At 39.9% G+C, this 20,841-nt stretch overlaps 1 protein-coding gene across 2 annotated transcripts in view; it reads right to left on the bottom strand.

Annotated features, from left to right (window-relative positions):
* Nucleotides 1–9,535: 9,535 nt before the first annotated feature.
* Nucleotides 9,536–20,841, bottom strand: part of STK39 (serine/threonine kinase 39) — a 259,098-nt gene continuing 247,792 nt past the window's right edge. For both annotated transcript variants that reach the window (XM_045575258.1, XM_036421465.2), the window contains one exon: nucleotides 9,536–10,667. In XM_045575258.1, the coding sequence (XP_045431214.1) occupies nucleotides 10,593–10,667 (75 nt within the window). In that variant the 3' untranslated portion in view covers nucleotides 9,536–10,592. The remainder of the gene's footprint in view (nucleotides 10,668–20,841) is intronic.

Genomic DNA, 20,841 nt, shown 5'->3' with positions numbered 1-20,841 from the left:
GTCAAGTAGCAACCCGGTTATTTGTTCCTTGCTGAATTAGGCCTGAGAAAGTTCATGTTGGAAAGGAAGTTAATAATCAACTAATTAATCCCCTTCAATGTAAAAATAGTCCACTGAGGTTCCGGGAAGTGAAATAGAACTTGGATGAGATCACACAGCAACAAAGCCTAAGCAGAAGCCATTTTAGTATTACAATTTTATTACAAAAAAATGTACTTTATTTTTTATTTTAAAAAAATTTTAATGCAGTTAGGTAAAGAATCAGATCGATACTGTTCCTTCTCAAACAAGTTTTCTGGCTCTTTGATCTTGTGAAAAATTACTTATCTTCCTGGATTTGGAAGCTATATCATAAAGGGTTCTGATATACATACCGAAAAGTTAGTTGTAATAAGACTCATGAAATGAAACACAAGTGCAGCATCTATGACTCAGATGGAAGAGTTGCCAGGAATAATCTTCAGGTCCCCTTCCAAACTCGGTATCAAATTTTCTAAGAATAATTTTGTACCCCAAACTTAAAGGACCAACTATTCCAAATTGTATAACCTCAGGCCCCACCAAACCTGGCAGCTCTCTGAAGTATAGTGCAAATGCTTTGGAGTCAGACTGACTTGGGCTCAGTTTCCTTCTATTGACTATTAGCTGGCTGACCTTGGAGAACTTAAGATATCTGTACGTCTATTTCCTCATCTGTAAAATGTAGATAAAGATACAGATTTCCTAGAGTTGTGTGAGGTGTCAGCAAGGTAAGGTAGGAAAAGTCTTTGGTTTAGTGCCTGGTCCAGAGCAAACCTGCAATAAAATGTACCTTGTATTATGTAGGGAGGTTGTCTGATGTGATGAAGAGAACAGGCATTAGAACCTGATATATTACCCCAGAGTCAGAGGGGGTTCTCCCACTTTCTACCAGAAAGAATGCAGATGAGTGGTAGAAAGCAGTGGTGAAGCAAAGCAAGCAAATTTATTAAGAATACACTTGAAATGCCCTGGCAGGTTTTGCCCAGTGATCAGAGTGTAGGCCCTCAGATGGAGGGGTCTTGGGTTTGATTCCCAGTCAAGGGCACATACCTCAGCTGAAGGCTTGATTCCTGGCCTGGGTCAGGGTGCAAACAGGAGGCAACCATTCAGTGTGTCTCTCTCACATTAGTTTTTCTTTCCTCCTCTCACTCTCTCTGAAAAATAAATAAATAAATAAAGAAAGAAAGAAAGAAAGAAAGAAAGAAATAAATAAAATAAGAAGAAATGTCCTTAGGTGCCAAAACCGGTTTGGCTCAGTGGACAGAGTGTCAGCCTGTGGACTGAAAGGTCCCGGGTTTGATTCCGTCAAGGGCATGTACCTTGGTTGCAGGCACATCCCCAGTTGGAGGTGTGCAGGAGGCACCTGTTTCTCTCTCATCTATGTTTCTAAGTATGTCTCTCCCTTCCTCTCTGTAAAAAATCAATAAAATATATATTTTAAAAAAATGTCCTTAGGTGAGGATAAAAAAAAAAATACACTTGATGTAAAGCACAAGCAGGAAACTTAGCAAGTCTGAGCTCCCCACCTGGTGGAAGTTCAAGAGTTTTATAGTTTTTCTCCCTATAGATCTCAAGGTTCCCCTGCCAGATACCTTGGGCAATGGACTAGATTTCCAGGTCCCCTTTTATTGTTGTGGCTTTTCCCAGAATTTATATTCCAGTGCTTTCAGGGTCACCTTAAGCAGCTCACTCTTTTAAAGCTTAGTTTTCTCATCTTTAAAGTTGGGCAATAAAACCTAACCAATAGAATTGTCTAAGATTGAATGAGATGCTGTAAAGTGCTTAGCAGAGTGACTGCTTTTGGCTGCAAGATAACAACAAAACACTCCAATTGCCTTAAAGCAGTGGCTTTCAAACTTTTTGGTCACAACCCACAGTAAGAAATAGAGCTTGCATTGTTACTCAGCACACAAATACACATTACCACAGGACTACTATGTGAATCAAATTAGTGCATATTTTCAAATATATACAAATATTATCAAATATATATAAATTTGGTAGTACATATTATAAAATATATACAAAGCATGATAATATGTATGCTTTGATAACATTGTGTGCTTCATACAGTGTTCTAGACTGAGAAGATAAAGCGTGCTGGGTCGGAATCCAGACTTCCCCACCAATATGCACGGACAGCATTGGCATCTCAGACTCACACTGTACTTTTCTCAGTCCTCCATTTCATTTGGATTCACTTCCTTTTTTGGAATCCCATAGAATTTAGGGAGAGGAGAACCAAAGATTTAAGTATGTGAAAAATCTATCTGAATTCACTAAACCTGGTCACCTGTTCATTTTGAACTTAATGCTACTTAACACAGCTAAGTGCTGCTGCCAGAATTGTTCAATGCCAAATGGGAAGGCTGGGCCAGAGCATTGTCTACTCTATACCCATTTTTTTTTTAAAGGGCATTATCTTCTCCCAAAGTGTGGACCCATTTATTGACTGAACATTCTACTTAAACAATAAGCCAGTTGGCTCTGTGACAAATTACAAGTCTTTGTTTCTCAAACCAGTATTCTACATGAGGAATAAACACACTATAGGAATGATTCGTCTGTTATTGACCTTTCATTATTCTGTAGCAAATTCAAATAACAGCCTAAGATTGTAATTTTTAATAACATTCCTTGCCCTTTGATGAATTATGAGCTAAATTTGATGGGTTTTAATAACTCTCCTCAGCTAAGGATACTTGCTTTGTCTACTATAATTCATGTAGGGTAAGTTTTATGTCTTTCTTAGCTTGCTTACCCGAGGATGCACAATATAAACAGCACCCACTAGGTTAGCACCAAGTGTCCAGTAGCTGATGACTTAATTTTGCAGATTTTTCTTCACTTTTCTTAGATCCCCAAACTAGCCCTGGCTAGGTTTGGTGAGCATGACACAAGAAGGCAGATAAAGGGAATGCATTTTCTCTGTATAGCAAAACAGCATCTAGGCAATCACGGGGCCTTTTGGAAACCAGTACTTTTGACTATTTTTTCAATGGTTTGTCTATTTCTGTGGAATGCCAGCCTCCCTTCTATCTACCCCCCACCCTCCCAACCTGTTTTTTGGTGGTGTTTTGGGTGTGGATATTGACTTTGAGGGAAGTCAATCACTTTATCTTATTTTAAATGTATGCTCTTATAATCCACACAATTTACATGCATTTAACATTTTAATCATTCCTAGTGGTACGCATTCCATGTAGTAAACTCCAGGAACATTACATCAGCTTAAAGTAAACACTCTCACAAACTTTCTTTATTGTTAATCCTCACTGGAGGATATTTATTCCCATTAATTTTTAAAGGGTGGGGGGAGTTGGGGAGAAAAAGAGGGAGAGGGAAAAATAATGATGCAGGAGAGACACATTGATTGGTTGCCTCCTGCACGCACCCCCACCGGGCAGGGGATGAAACCCATAATCCAGGCACCTGCACTTGACCAGGAGTCAAATCAGAGACCCTTTAGTATAGGGGATCAATCAAAGCTCCAATCATTGAGCCACATTGGCCAGGCCTAACAAATATTTTATATTACTTAAATTTTTTAGTTTATGCCAATACACAATGGACACTGTCGCTTAAAAAGCATTTGTTGCACTAGCATCAATGTTTCTCTCTCCCTTCCCTTCTCTCTAAAATTAATGAAATCAATAAAACATATCCTTGGGTGAGAGTTCAAAAAAAGCCTTTTGTTTATGGCTTTTATTAATAGACTTAATGATAAACCTCTTGAAACCTAGAATCCTGGAAAGTATTACATAGTTCTAAGTTGGAACATTCTGGCCCTGAGGGAATGTTCTAGTACTACGCACCCTGGCACAGGACTTATACCCTACCTGCCCTGTATCTCGGTGAGGGTCAGAATTGTTAGTTAGCATTTCCTAACAGATTTGATAAAAAAAATGTGTGAAGCAGAAAAACGGGTATATTTGAGTTCCTTTAAGCTGATATGTAATTGAATAAAGCCACTTCTGGATAAACTAGAAGCATTCTTTCAGCTATAAGGGATGAAAAACATTTTTATTTTAAATGAGTCATATGACTTTATTGTGAAACTAAACAGGCCAATGTATGCAATGGCTTCACTTATCAAATATACTTCCAAGAAAAGAGATCTAAGATCATTTAACATGGAATGCAAATCCTAACTTTTGACAGAACCCCTCCAGATTGTTGTCTCAGATTCACCATTACTAATGTCTCTAAATACTTAATGGTGGATTCTGCTTACTAATTTTAACTTGAAGGGTTCACCAGGGAGACAAATGCTTAACACTAAACAGGCCATAGGTACATTATTAGAATGAGTGATTGAAAATGCTGATGTGAAATTTTTCCGTGCTAAGATCATTGTATGTAGGAGTACATTAGTTTTTTGAGGGAATTCTTAGCTCTTCCCCTACAGACTAGTACTTTACCATTCTCAATCAGACAAGATGAGATGGCCACCTAACATATTTGCAAATACATGATATGTAAGATAAAAGGAACTTTACATAAATTTTTAAGTTAAAATTTTATCACACATAATTTATAGGCCTCTCTAAAAGTTATTTTTAAATACAAAAACAAAACAACAAAACAAAAACAAAAACAGCCCTGACTGGTGTGGCTGAGTTGTTTGGAGCATCATCCCATGAACCAAGGGTTGCAGGTTCAGTTCCTGGTCAGGGCATGTACTCAGGTTGCACTTCACTCTTACATGGATGTTTCTCTTTCTCTCTCTCCCCTTCTCTCCTTTTATCCAGAAAACCATTTTGTTCAAATAAGAACAATGTATGAGAGTTAAGATGAGATAAAAGGGAATGACCCATTTTACATCTTTGCCAGTCGACCATAGTAGAGGCACAATGGATACAGAAGATTTCTTGCAGGTGTTTAGATGGATGAGATGTGGGTGCCTTGATTTTACAAAAAGGTGGTAAACACTCCTGTTTGTCAAAGCATGTGAACCTGTTCAAATATATACCAAATATCTGTATTGAGTGAAGTTTGGTCTTTGCCAGTGAGCAGAACCCCAACATTGTATTGCTGTATGTCATCTCTAATTGAAAGGTTGGCTGAGAGAAACAGTCATGGAGGACTGGATAAAGAATATGTAGTCCAGTTATTCCTTTAAACTTTAACTTTGTTTACTGCATCTTTTTAAACCACAAGTGAGAGTAACGGGGCCGTGCCTCAGCTCCTTGCTGGCTGGCATTTCTTATCATGTAACCTACTACTCCTGGGCCTCCATTGAATGTACTAGAAAAGGAAAGTGTTCAAAACATTGTATGAATTGTATGCATGCTTTTCTTTTAATTGTACTTAAAAATATATGTGCTTTTTTGTTGTTAGAGAGAGGGGTAAGAGAGGGAGAAGGATAGAGATAGAAACATCAATGGAGAGAGAAATTTTCTCTCTAATTTATCTATCAGCTTCCCCCCACATGTGTCCCAACCAAGGATGGAATCTATAACCTGGGTATGTGCCCTGATTGGGAATTGAACCTGCCACCTTTTGGTGTATGGGATTATGCTCCAACCAACTCGGCCACACTGGCCAGGGCCTGAATGAGTTCATTCCTAAATTTATGTGGGGTACTTAGGGTTTTCTATATATAGTGATAGATTTACTTCTTTCTTTCCAATTTGGACACTTTTTATTTCTTGTCTAATGCTGTGGCTAGGATTTCTAATACTATGCTGAATAAGAGTGCTTTCTTGTTCCTAATCTTAGAGAAATAGCTCTAAGCTTTTTATCATTGAGAATATTAGTTGTTGATTTATCATATATGGCCTTTATTATGTTGACATATATTCCCTCTTTACTTTTTGAGAGTTTTTATCATAAATTAATGTTCAATTCTGTCAAATGCTTTTTCTTAATCTATTGAGATGATCATTTAGTCTTCATTTTATTTATGTAGTGTATCATGTTGATTGATTTGCAGATATTGAATAAAGCTTGCAACCCAGGAATAAATCCCAGTTGATCATGGTTTCTGATCTTTTAAATATTCTACAGAATTTGGTTTGCTAATATTTTCTTGAAGATTTTTGCATCATGTTCAGGAATATTAGTCTATGATTGCTTTTTCTATAATGTTTTTTGTCTTGGTTTGGTATCAAAGTAATGTGGACCTTGTAGAATGAGTTTGGGAGCTCTCCTTTCTCTTCATTGTTGTCTTTTTCTTTAATAGTTGGAGAAGGATAGGTGGGATTCAACTATGAAGTGATTTGTCTTGGCTTTTGTTTGTTGGGACTTTTGTTTAGATTTTCTTTCTTGCTGATTCAGTCTTGGAAGATTTTGTTTCTAGTATTTTATCCATTTCTTCTAGGTCGTCTAATTTATTGTTACGTGTTTATATGTTCTTGTATATTTCTTTGTATATGTTCTTGTATATTTTTTTGTATTTCTGTGGTATCCATTTACACTTCTCTTTTATTTCTTACTTTACTTGGATCCTCTTTTTTTTTTTTTTTTTTTTTCTTATTGGGTCTGGCTAAAGTTTCATCTATTGATATTTATCTTTCAAAGAAACAACTTTTAGTTTTATTGCTCTATTTTATTTCCTCATAGATCTTTATTATTTCCTTCATTTTACTAACTTAGGGGCTTTGTTATTTTTCTATTTCTTTTTCATGTACATGTTTTGTGTGCTTGTATCCCTTAATGTACTACTGTGGTGATCCATATTACTACTTTTGTTATTTAATCTTCATACTCGCTTTATAATTGCATGGTCCACTACTTTTACTAAATCTTTGCCTTAATTGGCCTTTTTTTTTCATTTGTATATTTCATTTTTTGTTTTGACTTTCCCTCTTAATAAAGGTCTAGCATTTTTTATAGTGCCATTTTAATGGTGATGAATTCCTTTAGCTTTTACTTATTCAGGAAACTCTTGATCTCTCCTTCAGTTCTGAATGATAATCTTATTGGATAGAATATTTTTGGTTATTTCTCTTCCATCACTGAACATATTGTACTATATTACTTCTGGCCTACCAAGTTTCTGCTGAAAATCAGCTGGTGTTATGGGAGAATCCCCTGTACTTACCCAGCTGCTTTTAAGATTCTCCAACTTTGGGAATTCTAATTATGATGTGTCTTGGCTTGGATCTTTTTGGGTTCCTTTTGTGGGACTCTCTGTGCTTCCTGTACTTGGTGTCTGTTTCCTTCATCAGGTTAGGGGAGTTTTCAGCCATTATTTTTTTAATTAGGTTTCTGTCCATTCCTCTCTCTCTTCTTCTGGGATGCACCTATGATGTGAATGCTAGTATGCTTGATGTTGTCCTAGAGGTCCCTTACTATCCTCATATTTAAAAAAAGAATTGTTTTCATTGAGTGGTTTCCACTACCATGTCTTCCAGCTCACTGACTTCATCTAATCTGTTGATTCCCACTAGTGTATTTTTCATTTGTTATTGTATTTTTCAATTCTGATTGGTTCTTTTCCATATTTTCTCTTTGTTGAAGTTCTCACCGAGTTCATCTATTCTCCAGAGTTCAATGAGCCATCTTTATAACCATTGTTTTGAACTCTATCTGGAAGATTGCTTGCCTCTCATTTAGTTTTGTTCCTGAGGTTTTGTCCTTGTCTTCCACTTGAAAAATGTATCCTAACCTCACTTTGGCTGTCTCTCTCCGTTTCTGTGAATTAGATGAAACAGCAGCCTTTTCAGGCCTTCATGGAGTGGCTTTATGTAGCTTTCCCTTTTGTAGATTGGATGTGCCATGTATCTGTGACAGGCTAGCTGCAGGTGCTCTGACCAGCTGGAGTGGGCAAAGGCTGCAGGGAGATTGGGGGGTGGGGAGTGGGAGGAGACAAATGGGGACTGCCTTGGCCAGTAGGCTATAGATGGAGTTGGATTGAGCTTTGGCCACAGGAAATCCAGAGGCAAATCCTGTCAGGGCCTGTAGCTAAAGCTTAAACAGGCCACGGGGAGTACCAGGTGCGAGCTGTGCCAGGGTTGCCTTTGCAAGATGGCTGGAGCTGTTCTTGGGGCATTCTTGGGCCCTGGGGCGAGCTGTGCTGGAGCCTGGAGGTGCAGCCACAGCAGGTGTGTGCTGCAGGGGCATGGGCCTGGCCCTCACTGAGATAACCTGGGCCAGCTGGTCAGAGCACCTGGATCATGCTCCTGCTCAAGCAGCCGCGGTGGAGGGGAAGTGCCACAAATGGCACATCTTGGTGCCCCGGCGAAGCAGCGTTCCCTCAGTTCTCCTCCCGTTCGGCAGATGCTTTTTGGTTAGTAAACAGATGTCTTTCTCTTGTTGTTTAGGTGCCCTTTAAACCTCTGTCTGCTGCATCCCAGGGTGTGTCTGTACCCAGGCCCCTCGGCGATCCCTCCCTACAGCAGACCATGTTGTCTGGGGGCGGGGCGGGGAGGTTTCCCATCTCTCCTCCCCATTCCTGTGTGCAGAAGCTGTTCAGTTGGTCCTTAGTTCTGTTTCAGGGAGAACTACTTTGTCTGGGGGTATAGATTTGATACATCTGTCAGAGGAGGTGAGTTCAGGGTCTTCCTATGTCATCATCCTACCTTCTTAGCCCTGTGGTTTTACTTCAAAGGCAGCCAGCATGAAGTGTGAATGTTTTTTTCATTTTCTCCTCAGGCTAATTTACTTGTCAAATCTGATTCGGACTGGATGGATACCTTATTCTTCCTCCAGAACACTTTTCTCTAGTTCAAGCAAGTCAAACTCACATGGCCCAGCCAATATAACGGTGTGAGCAGTTATTTACAATTATGAAAGAACATAAGTCTCCTGTCAGACCCAGAATGACTGACATTCACCTTGGGTCAGTTTTGAAAGTAATCACTGTGAACCAGATTTCCCCTGAAGTAGGAAAGACAGTAGCAGAGAAGAGATGCCAAGTGCCAGGAAGAAAACATTAATTTTATCATGGCTCTTGTCCTTTTTTATTTTATACTATACTTTTTGAAATAAACCTACGTTTCTATGAAAATTGAAGGGTTTTTTTTTGTGTGTGTTTTTTTTTGGTGGCCTACATAAACGTAAAACTTGTTTATTTGGTCTGTGTTAGTCTTTGAGTTTGACATGCTTGCTCTAGTAATTCTAACTGGGCAGATGATTCCTAAAGGAGGAACAAAACAATGTGACACTGTTTCTTTGTGCAATACACGTTTATTTTCCTTTTACCTTTGCAGTCACCTTTGAGTAATCTTTGTGTAAACAATAGAATGGAATGATGTTACATTAAATTGTATGCAAATGGCTCTAGAACATCTTAACAATTATGACAAGGCAATTATAAAGACCTTTGTTTTCTTTAGTAATATATATTTGCTTTTTAAAGGACATTGAAGAGCTGCCGTGTCTAGGGTTAGCAAGGAAAGAGCAAATGGTACCATTCCGGGAGCCCACCTCCCTGAAAGTTTTGATTCCAATTTTGAAAATCCCACGTTTGCTGTTACATTAACAGGTAGCCCAGCAGAGGGCTACTTGAGCTGACAGTATTTATTCTTGAAACTTATCCTTTTTTAGTCATTGCACAAAACCTTTTCTGTGTTTGTTTGTCTTACTCCATCTGGGTGTTCTGCAGAATTTCAAGTAAAACTCTGATTCTGGTATTTTCAAGTTTATTACCTTTGGGCCAATGAATCCTATCATTTTTAAGGAGAAGTCAAATCAGAGATGGGTACAGAAGTAGCAATCTAACAGAATGGCAACACTTTGTACAGCTTTCTAAATGTTCCAGTGAAGCAAAACTTACAGATGCCACTGTGTGTAGAGGATGTTTTGGATCTGAGGCTGTTCCGGAATAAAGCAGCCTCAGGCACATTCTTCATATGAAAATTTGCAAGGCACCTCCCTCTCCCAGGAGACAATCAGATTGTGGATTGGTTTTTAGGCAAACAAACCAAAAGAAGAAGCATTCTAGTTCTTAATTCAGTCAGTTCAAAAAATCAGAAGTTATAAATACTCCAAAGATAGACCTGAAACTTTTTGTTTAAATAACAAGAGATTTACTACAAGAAGCATATAATCAAAATTTTTTCCTTTTCCTAGCTAAGGTGTGTAATGCATAAATATATGAAAAATAAAATTCACAGTCAGTTTTAAAACTAGAATTCAAGTTTGGCTAATAAATCTTAATTTTATAAGTATATTAATTTCTAAATACAACATAAAAGAGGCAGCATTGTCAGATATACAGTTAAAGTATAACAGAACAAAAATGAAAGAAGAAGAAACAGCTTCTGATAGAAAAAAATTCGCTTTGTTGCCAATAAATAGGACCACCTGAGTATAGTTCAGATTCTTTTCACTTAAGGGATATCCGAATTAATTGCTAAGAATATTAAGTAGCTTTTGGAAAAATGAGCAACAGTCGTGCAGCTGTGGCATTTGCTTGTTCTTATACTGTGGCTTGCTAGAGAATAAAGCAGAACTCGGAGTGTTAAGTTTTAAAAAATTCTTTTTTATCCCATCTCGTCGAAGCCGGCCTCTTCACAATCTTCAGATTTTGCTGGGAACTGGGAGTGAGGGCGTGGGGAGGGAGAGGTTGACGGGGAGTGCGGTGAGGGAGGCATGACAGGTCAGGGCACCTCCAGGGACATATATCAGCTGACACTCAACTGAGCAAACCCGATCAGCTTCACTTCGTCTGGAATCTCAGATCCATCACAGCCAGAAGCCTGAAAATGGAAAACAAACAAACAAAAAAACCCGATACTGTGAGAGCTGGTTTGTAGAGACTTGTTCATGTGATGGCAGAACCAAGAAAAGGCACGTTCCATATGGGGCCACCTGTCCCCCGATTCTTTCAGAAGAATCAAACTCCAAAATGACTACTGGGTGCTGTGTGTGAGAACCCCCATGCTATCAAACCCGGGAAACGGGAAGGGATGGGTAACCCAGTTAAAACACTGCTGTGCACCCAGGCTCTCAGCTTTGGACCTGCCAGTGAACCATCTGACTGACAAGAAACCACATACAAATTTTCAACGACCATAGTGATTTTTAAATATACTTTCAAAATTAGAGCTCGTTAATACTTTTTAAAAGGGTAGCATGAAAATGAGAAGAGATCTGAGATCTAGGAAGTCACTTGAGGGATTTTTTTTTTTTAAATCAAAATAATCTTCTCTGTAAAACTGGCCAGAAAAAAAAAAAGTAGTCAATATGTAGTGGAATGGCTCTTCATAGATAACTGTTAAATTTAAGTCCCAATGAATTATTTTCACAGGAAAAGGTTAAATAACCATAATAGGTTATTTTCCCATAACAAAGAATTGTTTCTAATATTTTAGGACATGCTAATTGTCTAACATTGGCTCAAATTATACTGTGCCAAATACTTTTTGAAGAAAAATAATAAGGAACTGGAAATAAGCCATTGCCCATCAAACCCCTCACTGGTCCTAATTCATAAGTTATTTCTATTTTTCTTTGCACCTCCCTCATACACACACAAATTACTATTGGATATTATGTAAGTGCCACCAGTGGAGAGAAAAAATCTGATGAATGCCCTGAAATGGGCAACAAATTACCAAAGGACCATACAAACCTTTTGTTGGCCTAATTCTTGCTAAATTATTGTCAAAATAATTAGTTTGCAATGGAGGAAACAGAAAAGCCCTTCCATACATCACGATGAGCCTGCTTAGCACTGCTTCCACAACACAGCCCACAAACTCAGCCCTTGGTCAACCCCAGCATTTTCCTTTAACATAAGCAGCTAATTAGAACATGTCATAGAGCTTGAATGTTTTAAAATAATTACCTTCAAAATAAGTCAGTGTGAGTAGTTATGATTACATATGAAAATCAGTAGCCTGAAGGGTGGTAGGAATATTAGTTAGCGTTTAAGACATTTGCTTTGTGCCTATCCAGTGATTTCTCTGGTTTTACTTGCCAGATAAGATATTCAGTAAAGCACAGTTTTCATTGTTTGCATTGCCAGGGGCAGGTCAGAAACAGTCCTTCCCTTATCGCTTTTAACAAAGTACTGCAGGCATAGGCGGCTTTTCAGCTGAGATTTTCCTGGTGGGCATTTTTTATACTGATAGTGTCATGTTCACCTCCCCTACCAATTTTCTCATTCTCCTCTCACTGTCTGTTAAATCAATCTGCCTACACATACCTTCTCTTCTGCTACTGCAGTGTTATTTACTCAACCCACTGAAAGCGGGCAGAGACAATCTGTGTAATTAATAGGCAGCTGACAAACAGCCGAGGACAAAGGATGGCTGCGGGTGCCAAAGGTCAGACTGCCAAGTGTGAAGCACATCAATGCATCTGAAAGCTCCATCAGGAATTTGATCATGTGAATAACAGGAGGTTAAGGTGACGAGGAAGAAAAACAAAATGTCCAGTGTTGATTAAACTGAATAGAAGAGGAAAAGATTAAATCCTTTTTGTGAAGAGGAGTGGGATTTACAGTGCGAGTGGTGACCACAACTCACAGAGAATCTTCCGGGGGTGCACATCCCACTCCATGTCCCCGGGGCCTCCAGCAGCTACACTGGCCTGTTCTGTTTCCTGGCAAAAAGGCACAGGCCAGGTCGCTTGGCTCTGCTTCAAGGCACTCAGCCCTTTCCCCATGCTCTACCATGCTCATTCTCTTTTAGCCAAAGCCGAGCCCTTCTCTCTCTCACTGTGGCCTGCAAAACACTAATGGCAACATGCAAATGATTCTGAAATCTAGAGAAAAGGAAGCAAAGACTCTCAAACTTTTTGGTCTCAGGATCCCTATATAGTCTTACTAAAGCCCAGTGCATGAAATTAGTGCACTAGGGGGATGGGAGGAGGGAAGGAGGGGTCCCTCAGCCAGGCCTGGGTCCCCTTGCAGTCTAGGACCTTTCAGGGGATGTTCACCTGCAGGCATAGGCCAGCTCCCTATGGGGATTGGGCCTAGGTTGGCAGTCAGACATCCCTCTCCCAGTCTGGGACCCCTCGCTTCTTATTGCCCCCCTGCTCCTTACCGCTCAGCTCCCTGCTTCTTAGCACTTGTCTTGGAGACAGGAGAGGCTCCCACCACCGCTGCTGTGCTTACCTGCCCTGTCCCCCTCCACAACCTGGCATCCATCAATTTATTCCATGTCTGTGACTTTGTTTCTGTTTTGGTTTTTGTTGTTTTTATAGATTAATCACATAAATGAAATCAAATGGTATTTGTCTCTCTGTCTGACTTCATACACTTAGCTTAATACCTTTTATGTCCATTCATATTGTTGTAAGTGGCAAGATTTCACTGTTGTATTTTTTTTTTTTTTTATAGCCAGGTAATATTCCACTGTCTATACTAGTATGTAGCACTTCTTTATCCATTCCACCACCAACAGCTAATTCTATAGGTTGACTATCATACATAATGCTACAAATGTCTTTTTATAATTAATGATTACGATTTCTTGGCATAAATACCCAGATGTGATATTGCTGGGTCGTATGATATAGTTTTATGATTTTTTTTTTAGGAATCTCCTCCATATTGTTTTCCATAAAGGCTGCATCAATATGCAATTCCATCAACAGTGCACTACAAGGTTCCAGTCTCTCCACATCATTGCCAATTCTTGTTTGATGATTTATTGATGATAGCCATTCTGACAGGTATGAGGTTATATCTTAGTATGGTTTTGATTTGCACTTCCAGATGATAAATGTTGAACATCTTTTCATATGTCACCCAATAGACATATCCTCTGCCCATTTTTAAAGCAGCTTCTTTGTTTTCTTAATGTTAAGTTGTACGAGTTACTTATATACTTTTACAATACTGACTTATTGAATATATTATTGGCAAATATTTTCTCCATTCAGCAGATTGTCTTTTTATTTTGTTGATGGTTACCTTCAGTGTGCAAAAATCCTTGCCCTACCTAGGAGATGTCAAAAAGTTTACTGCCTATGCTTTCTTCTAGGATTTTTATGGTTTGAGTGTTAAAATGGGTTAAAGACTTAAATGTAAGATTTTTGTATATGGTGTAAGAAAATGAGCCAGTTTCATTCTTTTAAACGTATCTATCCAGCTTTCCCAACACCATTTACTGTCATTTTCCCATTGTATATTCTTGCCTCCTTTGTCATACATTAATTGACCACATAGGGTGGGTTTATTTCTGGGATTTCTATTCTGCTTCATTGATCTGTGTGTCTGTTTTTATGATAGGACTACCTTGTAGAATAGTTTTATATCAGACTAGAGGCCTGGTGCACGAAATTTGTGCATGGAGGGGAGGGTCTGTCCCTCAACCCAGCCTATACTTTCTCCAATCTGAGACCCCTTGAGGGATGTCCAACTGCCCACTTAATCCCTCTCACAATCCAGGACTGCTGGCTCCCAACCAACCGCTAGCCTGCCTGACTGCTTGGCTGCCCCTTACCACTTCTGCCTGCCAGCCTGATCTATGTCTAACTGCTCCCCTGTCGGCCTGATTGCCCCTCACTGCCCTCTCCTGCAAGCCTGGGTCACCTCTAATTGCCCTCCCCTGCAGTCCATCTTGTGGTGGCCATCTTGTGTGTTGGAATGATGGTCAATTTGCATATTACTCTTTTAGATAGAAAAATAAAGTTGGAGGTATCATGCTATCCTATCATAAGATTGCTTTGACTATCTGAGGACTTTTGTGCTTCCATAGAAGTTTTAATATTACTTGTTCTAGTTGTGTGAAACACACCATTGGGATTTTGATAGGGATTGCACTAAATCTGAAGATTGCTTTGGGTAGTGTGGACATTTTGACCATGTAAATTCTTCCTATCAACAGCATGGTATATACTTCCATTTGTTTTGTATCTTATTCAATTTCATTCTTCAATTTCTTAGTTTTTTGCTTTTTTAAAAAAAATATATTTTATTGATTTTTCACAGAGAGGAAGGGATAGAGAGCTAGAAATGTCAAGGAGAGAGAAACATCAATCAGCTGCCTCTTGCACACCCCCGACTGGGGAGGTGCCTGTAACCAAGGTACATGCCCTTGACCGGAATCAAACGTGGGACCTTTCAGTCCACAGGCCGACGCTCTATCCATTGAACCAAACCGGTTTCGGCCCAATCTATGTTTTTAATAGTCCATATTAAGTTGATGATCACAAATTTGGATACATTCTAAAATGATTATAATTTGACCCCACCACATTAATGTTTTGGTCATTTCTTTTTACTTTTTTGTCATCTCTATTTTGCTTGTTAACTTCAGATATTTTTTATTTAATGGTTTCTATCTCTGTTGAAATTCTGAGTTCATCTATTCTCTCCCTAATTTCACTGAGAATCCTTATAGCCAGTGTTTTGAACTCTATATCTGGTAGATTGCTTGTTTCCATTTCATTCTTCTTTTCTGGAGACTTGTCTTATTCTGTCATGCGGGACATGTTTGTCTCCTCATTGTGGCTGATTCCCTACATCTCCTGGTCTTGGCAAAGTGGCCCTAAGTAGTAGGGCCCAGTGGTGCAGTTTCCTAGGCCACCTGAGTTGTCTTCCAGGAGTGTCCTAGGTGTAGGTTCTATATGCCCAACTGTTGTAGTTGAGCCTTGATTGTGTTAGCACTGATCTTCAGGATGACTGGCTGTGAGGACTGGGTGTGACTACAGAGGACACGCTATTGTGCAGGTGCTTATGTGCCAGCCAAGTCCACCCTTTGGATTTGTTTGTGGAGCCAGTTGGGAGGTGCTCTAGTGTAGGCCAAGGTCAGCCTCCATTTGTGCCCAGTTTGAGGCCACTTGGTGGGAGCTACAAAGTGATTTGCTGTTGGTTGCCACCTGTATTGGACTTCAAGGTGCTTGGAAGAAGCTATGCTGGGAACTAAGGCTTGCTGCCATCAGCTTGCTGCTGAGCATGAGGGGCCCTTGAGCCAGGCTTGGGTCTGCTTAGTATTAGGCAAAGCCAGCCTCTGCTTGTTTGGGATTTGTAGACCTTTGGAAGATTTTGGGAAGTTTACAATGTGAGCCGAGGCATGCAGCTTGTGTGGAAAAGCCACTGGAAGACTTGGGCCTGACACATGAGTAGGGTGGCGTCTCAGGGAGTTACCAGTGCAGAGGGGAACAGTGTTAGCCAGCTTAATGGAGAGTTCAGATTTGATGCATGGCTGCTGGCTGGCTGGGTAAAGGAGCTCAACAAAGGAGCAGTGATGCCAGCCAGTGCTTCTGACCCCTGGCACTTTTTGAGCTGATGCCCCTGCACTGGAGCCCAGATCAAGTGAGTTTGCAAGTCCATGTGCAGGCTCTTCAGAAGGAACTCCAGCAGCCCTCTGCTTCACTCAGATGCAATCCTCACTGGTTTTCACAGGCAGATGTTAGGGGGACCCCCTTCCTGGCACTAGTGCCCCACTGGGACCCCTCCTCCTCAGGGGGATCTGCTCAGAGAAGATATCCCTTCTGATTCTTAATTGCCACATGTGGGTGTAGGACCTGCTGGTTCTGAGTATCAGTCCCGCCTACCAGTCTGGTCATCATGGCTCCTTCCTTATATCCTTAGAACTTCTGTTCAGTAAGTCTTCATATGGTTGGTTTTCATCAATTTTCTACAATATTGATGTGGTCGTAGGAGGAGGCAAGCACAGTGTTTACCTACTCTGCTATCTTGCAAGGAAGTCTGAATGGATCTTTTTACCCATGCATTATTCTTCAGCATGGCTGGGTTATGCAGATTTTCCAATGTCGACATATTTCATACAATATCATCCATCCCATCAGAAAAGTCTTTAAGTATTGCTCCATGCCCCAGAGTCAAATGTAGAGTGGTAGATACAAGTTTTCCAAAATCCTATTTGTGTTCAAAAGCTAAAGTTCATTATTAACAATAAATACTGTCAGTCATGCTTGAATTTCCAGACTTACTTGGTTCATTTTGGAAAAAGTACCTGCCACATCCCTTGTCTGAATAACCATAGTTTGTCAGTTATTCTTGCAAAAAAAAAAAAAAAAGGGTGGTTCAGTTCACAACTCAAATGTGCTTTTCCTGGGCACAACCACTGCCCTTCAGTAACTGAAGTGCTTCCCATTTCTTCACACACAATATTAAAAACATGTGTCCTCAAGTAGACAGATTTAATGTTTCTTGCCTTATTAGGAAAATTCTTATATGACACTAGCGTTTTTCTGGATTTAATTTTTTAAACGTAATGATGGCTATGGTTCAGTTTGAAATTCCTGCCTTGATTCATGCTGACATTAGCAATTTTACCCACGAGGGCTTTTCTACCAATGTCAACACAATGGAAGAGATAAGTAACATCTTGGTGTTATTAGAGTTTGCACATCCAATATACCCTAAAAAGGGTCTCAAGGAACCCCAGAATTCCATGTCCCACATTTTGTGAACTCAGCTTCAAAGGGAAGTGCATACTGTATCAGGAACCTAGCATGGCAGTACAGTGATGCGTGCTCTCACTCAACTGTCTGCACTCCTGCCACTCCCCACCAGACCAGCAGGTGTGGCCCGTGGAGGAGCCAAATCCTCCAGTGTCACCCACAAGGATTCCCTTCACTCCAAACTTCGGTGCACTGGCTGGAGAGCTTGAAAACATACTAATGCCCATGTCCACCCCAGAGGTTGTGATTGGTCTGGGGGATAAGGCCTGGGCACTGGGATATTTGAGCTCCCAGGTGATTCAAAGGTTTGGTACAGTTTGCGAACCACTGTCTACCCTAGAGAACCTCCAAGTTTCCTTTAAAGCAATGGTTCTTCAAGCTTTACCCTAAATCAGAATCACCTGCATAGGTTATTAAAACACAATTCCCCATCCCCCAGAAATTCTGATTCTGGACCCTAGAATTTGCATTTTTATCAAGTTTCCAGCTTCCAGGTGAAGCTGGTACCACTAGTCTTGGGACCACACTTGGAGAACCATTGTTTGAGAGCTGCTCCATGGACCTCCCTGAACTGTTTCCCAGCTTTATGTTGTTCTCTGGAAAAGGTTATATTAGTCATGTAGCTTCCATCTATGCCAAAGCTGAAAGCCTCTAAAAATAAGGCCCCTTTATTGTTAATTACCAAAATACTCATTAAATTTGATATCTGCAATGCATGTTATTCAACTTCAATAACTAAAATATATAATTCTCATGTAAATGTGTACCAATTGGGTGCAAATTACAATTTGTATTCTTAAGATTTGCACAAATGCAATTCCAAAATTTCCACATGAAAGCAGCAAGACTCATTTGCTTTAAAAGTTGCAAGGTAACAAATTTAAAAATGACTTAAATGACATTTATGGAGCCTTGTCTTAAAAAAAACAACAAAACAGTACAGAAATGTCAAACGTGAAGCAAATTATATTTGAGCTGAAATGCCCTCTATGCCTGAACCACTTTGTTAAAAGTGATTTTTTTTAAAAAAAGATTTCCGATCTGTCTATCCTTGGCCATGTCAACAATGGAAATCACACCTCACTTATCTGTCCAGTGAATCTAAAGATCTAAAGCTAAAGTTTGGGCAGAGAAAAACAGAACAGCACTTGCTTATGTGACCAATAACCTTTCACCTTGTGCTTTGTTTTTCTCATACAAGCAGACAGACAAGAACGAATATCTTTTCAAACTTGAGCCAAGTGGGAATGGGGAGAGGAGAGAGATCAGAGAAGGAGCCTTCACACAGAATGCTTCTCAGCTCCACACTGGAAGCACCAGGGGGTGTTTTCAAAATTCCCAGGCTGCAGCAAGAACAATTAAATTAGTTTCTCTGGTGCAGGACCCAGGTAATAGTTTTTTAAAGTGTCCCTGTCACCCTGAGTGAAACGTTTGCCTAGCAATGTGAGGACCACAGTTCTTTAGACAAAGTTCAGACCCCTAGCAGTCTCCTTCAGAAAGCAAAGAAAGAGCTGAGATTAAAATAAGCAGCTGAGAGATAAAAGTGTTACAAGTAGTAGTGGCTTATGAGGAAAAATGCTTATGAAATACTTTGACCTTTCATTCTTCAATAACATAACCAATTTGAATCTCTGTGGCTTTAACCAAGATGCTAGTGTCCTATGAAGATTAGGCTGAAGTTTTTCTAAGTGAGATTTGTACTTTGATATATTTTAATTAATATCAGGCCTCTGCTCTGTGCCCAGGCACTGGGGGATCCAAGACAGAAATCTCTATCCACCCAAAGTCTCTAGATGTATTAGAGATATATATTAGAGTCTACAAAATGTCAGCACAATATAATCCTTGTGGAGGAGACTATAGGAGCACCTAAACCAGGATTGGGAATCAGAGAAAGTAAAAATTTGGCAGAAAATTGGAACATGTCTAGGCATTGGTGAGACAAAGAGGCCTGAATAGGTTGGGGAAGAAGGTTACTTTAGTGAGAGCGATGAGTACATACAAAGGGCTACCAGATGGAAACAGGAGGGAGCAGGGGGACAGAGAAAAAAATAAATGAATGGGGCTGGTCAAATTAAGAAAGGTGAAACAGGGAGAGCTTCCCCAGCCATGTTCGGGGGACTGATTTGTAGACGAAAACAGTGAAGACCCACTCAAGAGGAGCATGGGGACTGTGGAGGAGTTCCTGTGGCTATCGCCTCAGTGTGGTAAGCAGAGCTAGAGACTGGCGAGGTGTAGGCAGGAGGGTCAGTTTAGGAAGCTAAGAGGATCCCAAGACAGAACCGAGAGAGAGAATCCAGGAAAGTAAAACTGATGAGAGTAGGACATGAGAGGGACTTTCACATTCCCCTTCTGTTCATAGACACGCGTATGAAACCTACAGTTGTAGGCAAGAGTCAGGGTTGCTCTCCCTGTTTTATAGGTAAGCAGGGTGAGAGATGGGGGAACAAGCCAGCATGAGAGTTTTAGTCTCTCATCTCTATTTACATGTTCACACCCAGAAATGTTCTGGAGGTGGTATGTTATAATTGCTTTCTATTGGTATAAAAATGAATAAAGAGCCGAAGCCGGTTTGGCTCAGTGGTAGAGCGTCGGTCTGCGGACTGAAGGGTCCCGGTTTCGATTCCGGTCAAGGGCTTGTACATTGGTTGCAGGCGCATCCCCGGTGGGGGGTGTGCAAGAGGCAGCTGGTCAATGTTTCTCTCTCATCGTTTCTAGCTCTCTATCTCTCTCCCTTCCTCTCTGTAAAAAAAATCAATAAAGAAACGTTAATATTGTTTGAAATGCTGGCACAGGGTGCCATTTTCTCTTCAATATATATTTTCATGTAAATGAAAGTGGTTTACAAAGGTGTAGGTGAACTAGAAACGTAAGAGGTGACAGAAGAGTCCTAAGCAAGGAGAAATCTTCAATTTGTCAATTTATCATTTTATGTCTGAATAAAATGTGTTTAATTATCAAAGCAAAACAAATTTCATCAGATAATTTCTGTGCAAATCTTTGATCACACATAGCCTACCTACCTGAAAATAGATGAGAAGCAAGATCAGAAAGCTAGTTATCACCAGGCAAACATTTACTGCAACTAATAACCACTTAGCATTTATGGCCATGCGCTGTTTCCATTAAATGTCCGAAGAAATAAAAGAAACAGATCATCAATACATGTTGCACACAGTGAAGTGTTGTGACCTTAAGTTGCTTGCAGCATTCTGACCGGCCCTTAATACAATTAATTTATAGTTTAAAACTGGGTCACTTTTGTCTGTTTGGACTTCTCTCCACCCTCGCTTGGTTTCACAATGACTCCAAAAGGCTCAGATTTCCATACCTCTGTGGCCAACCCTATTCCATTAAAAATCCACTTGTGCAGAGAAACTCGGGTGGAGTTAAAATGTCTTTGTTCACTTGCTTTCAGTGAACTGTTCTACAATTGTTTCCAATTACCTAAACCATTTCTAAAACAATCAGCCTCATTTTTAAGTTAGAACCATTTAGCTTCAGGAAAGCTTTAGTAAAAGTTTTAGCAAACAGTACATTGTGATTCAT

Source organism: Pipistrellus kuhlii, unplaced genomic scaffold, assembly GCF_014108245.1.
Source record: "Pipistrellus kuhlii isolate mPipKuh1 unplaced genomic scaffold, mPipKuh1.p scaffold_m20_p_7, whole genome shotgun sequence".
Lineage (NCBI taxonomy): Eukaryota > Metazoa > Chordata > Mammalia > Chiroptera > Vespertilionidae > Pipistrellus > Pipistrellus kuhlii.
This window is presented reverse-complemented; position numbering and strand designations above follow the sequence as displayed.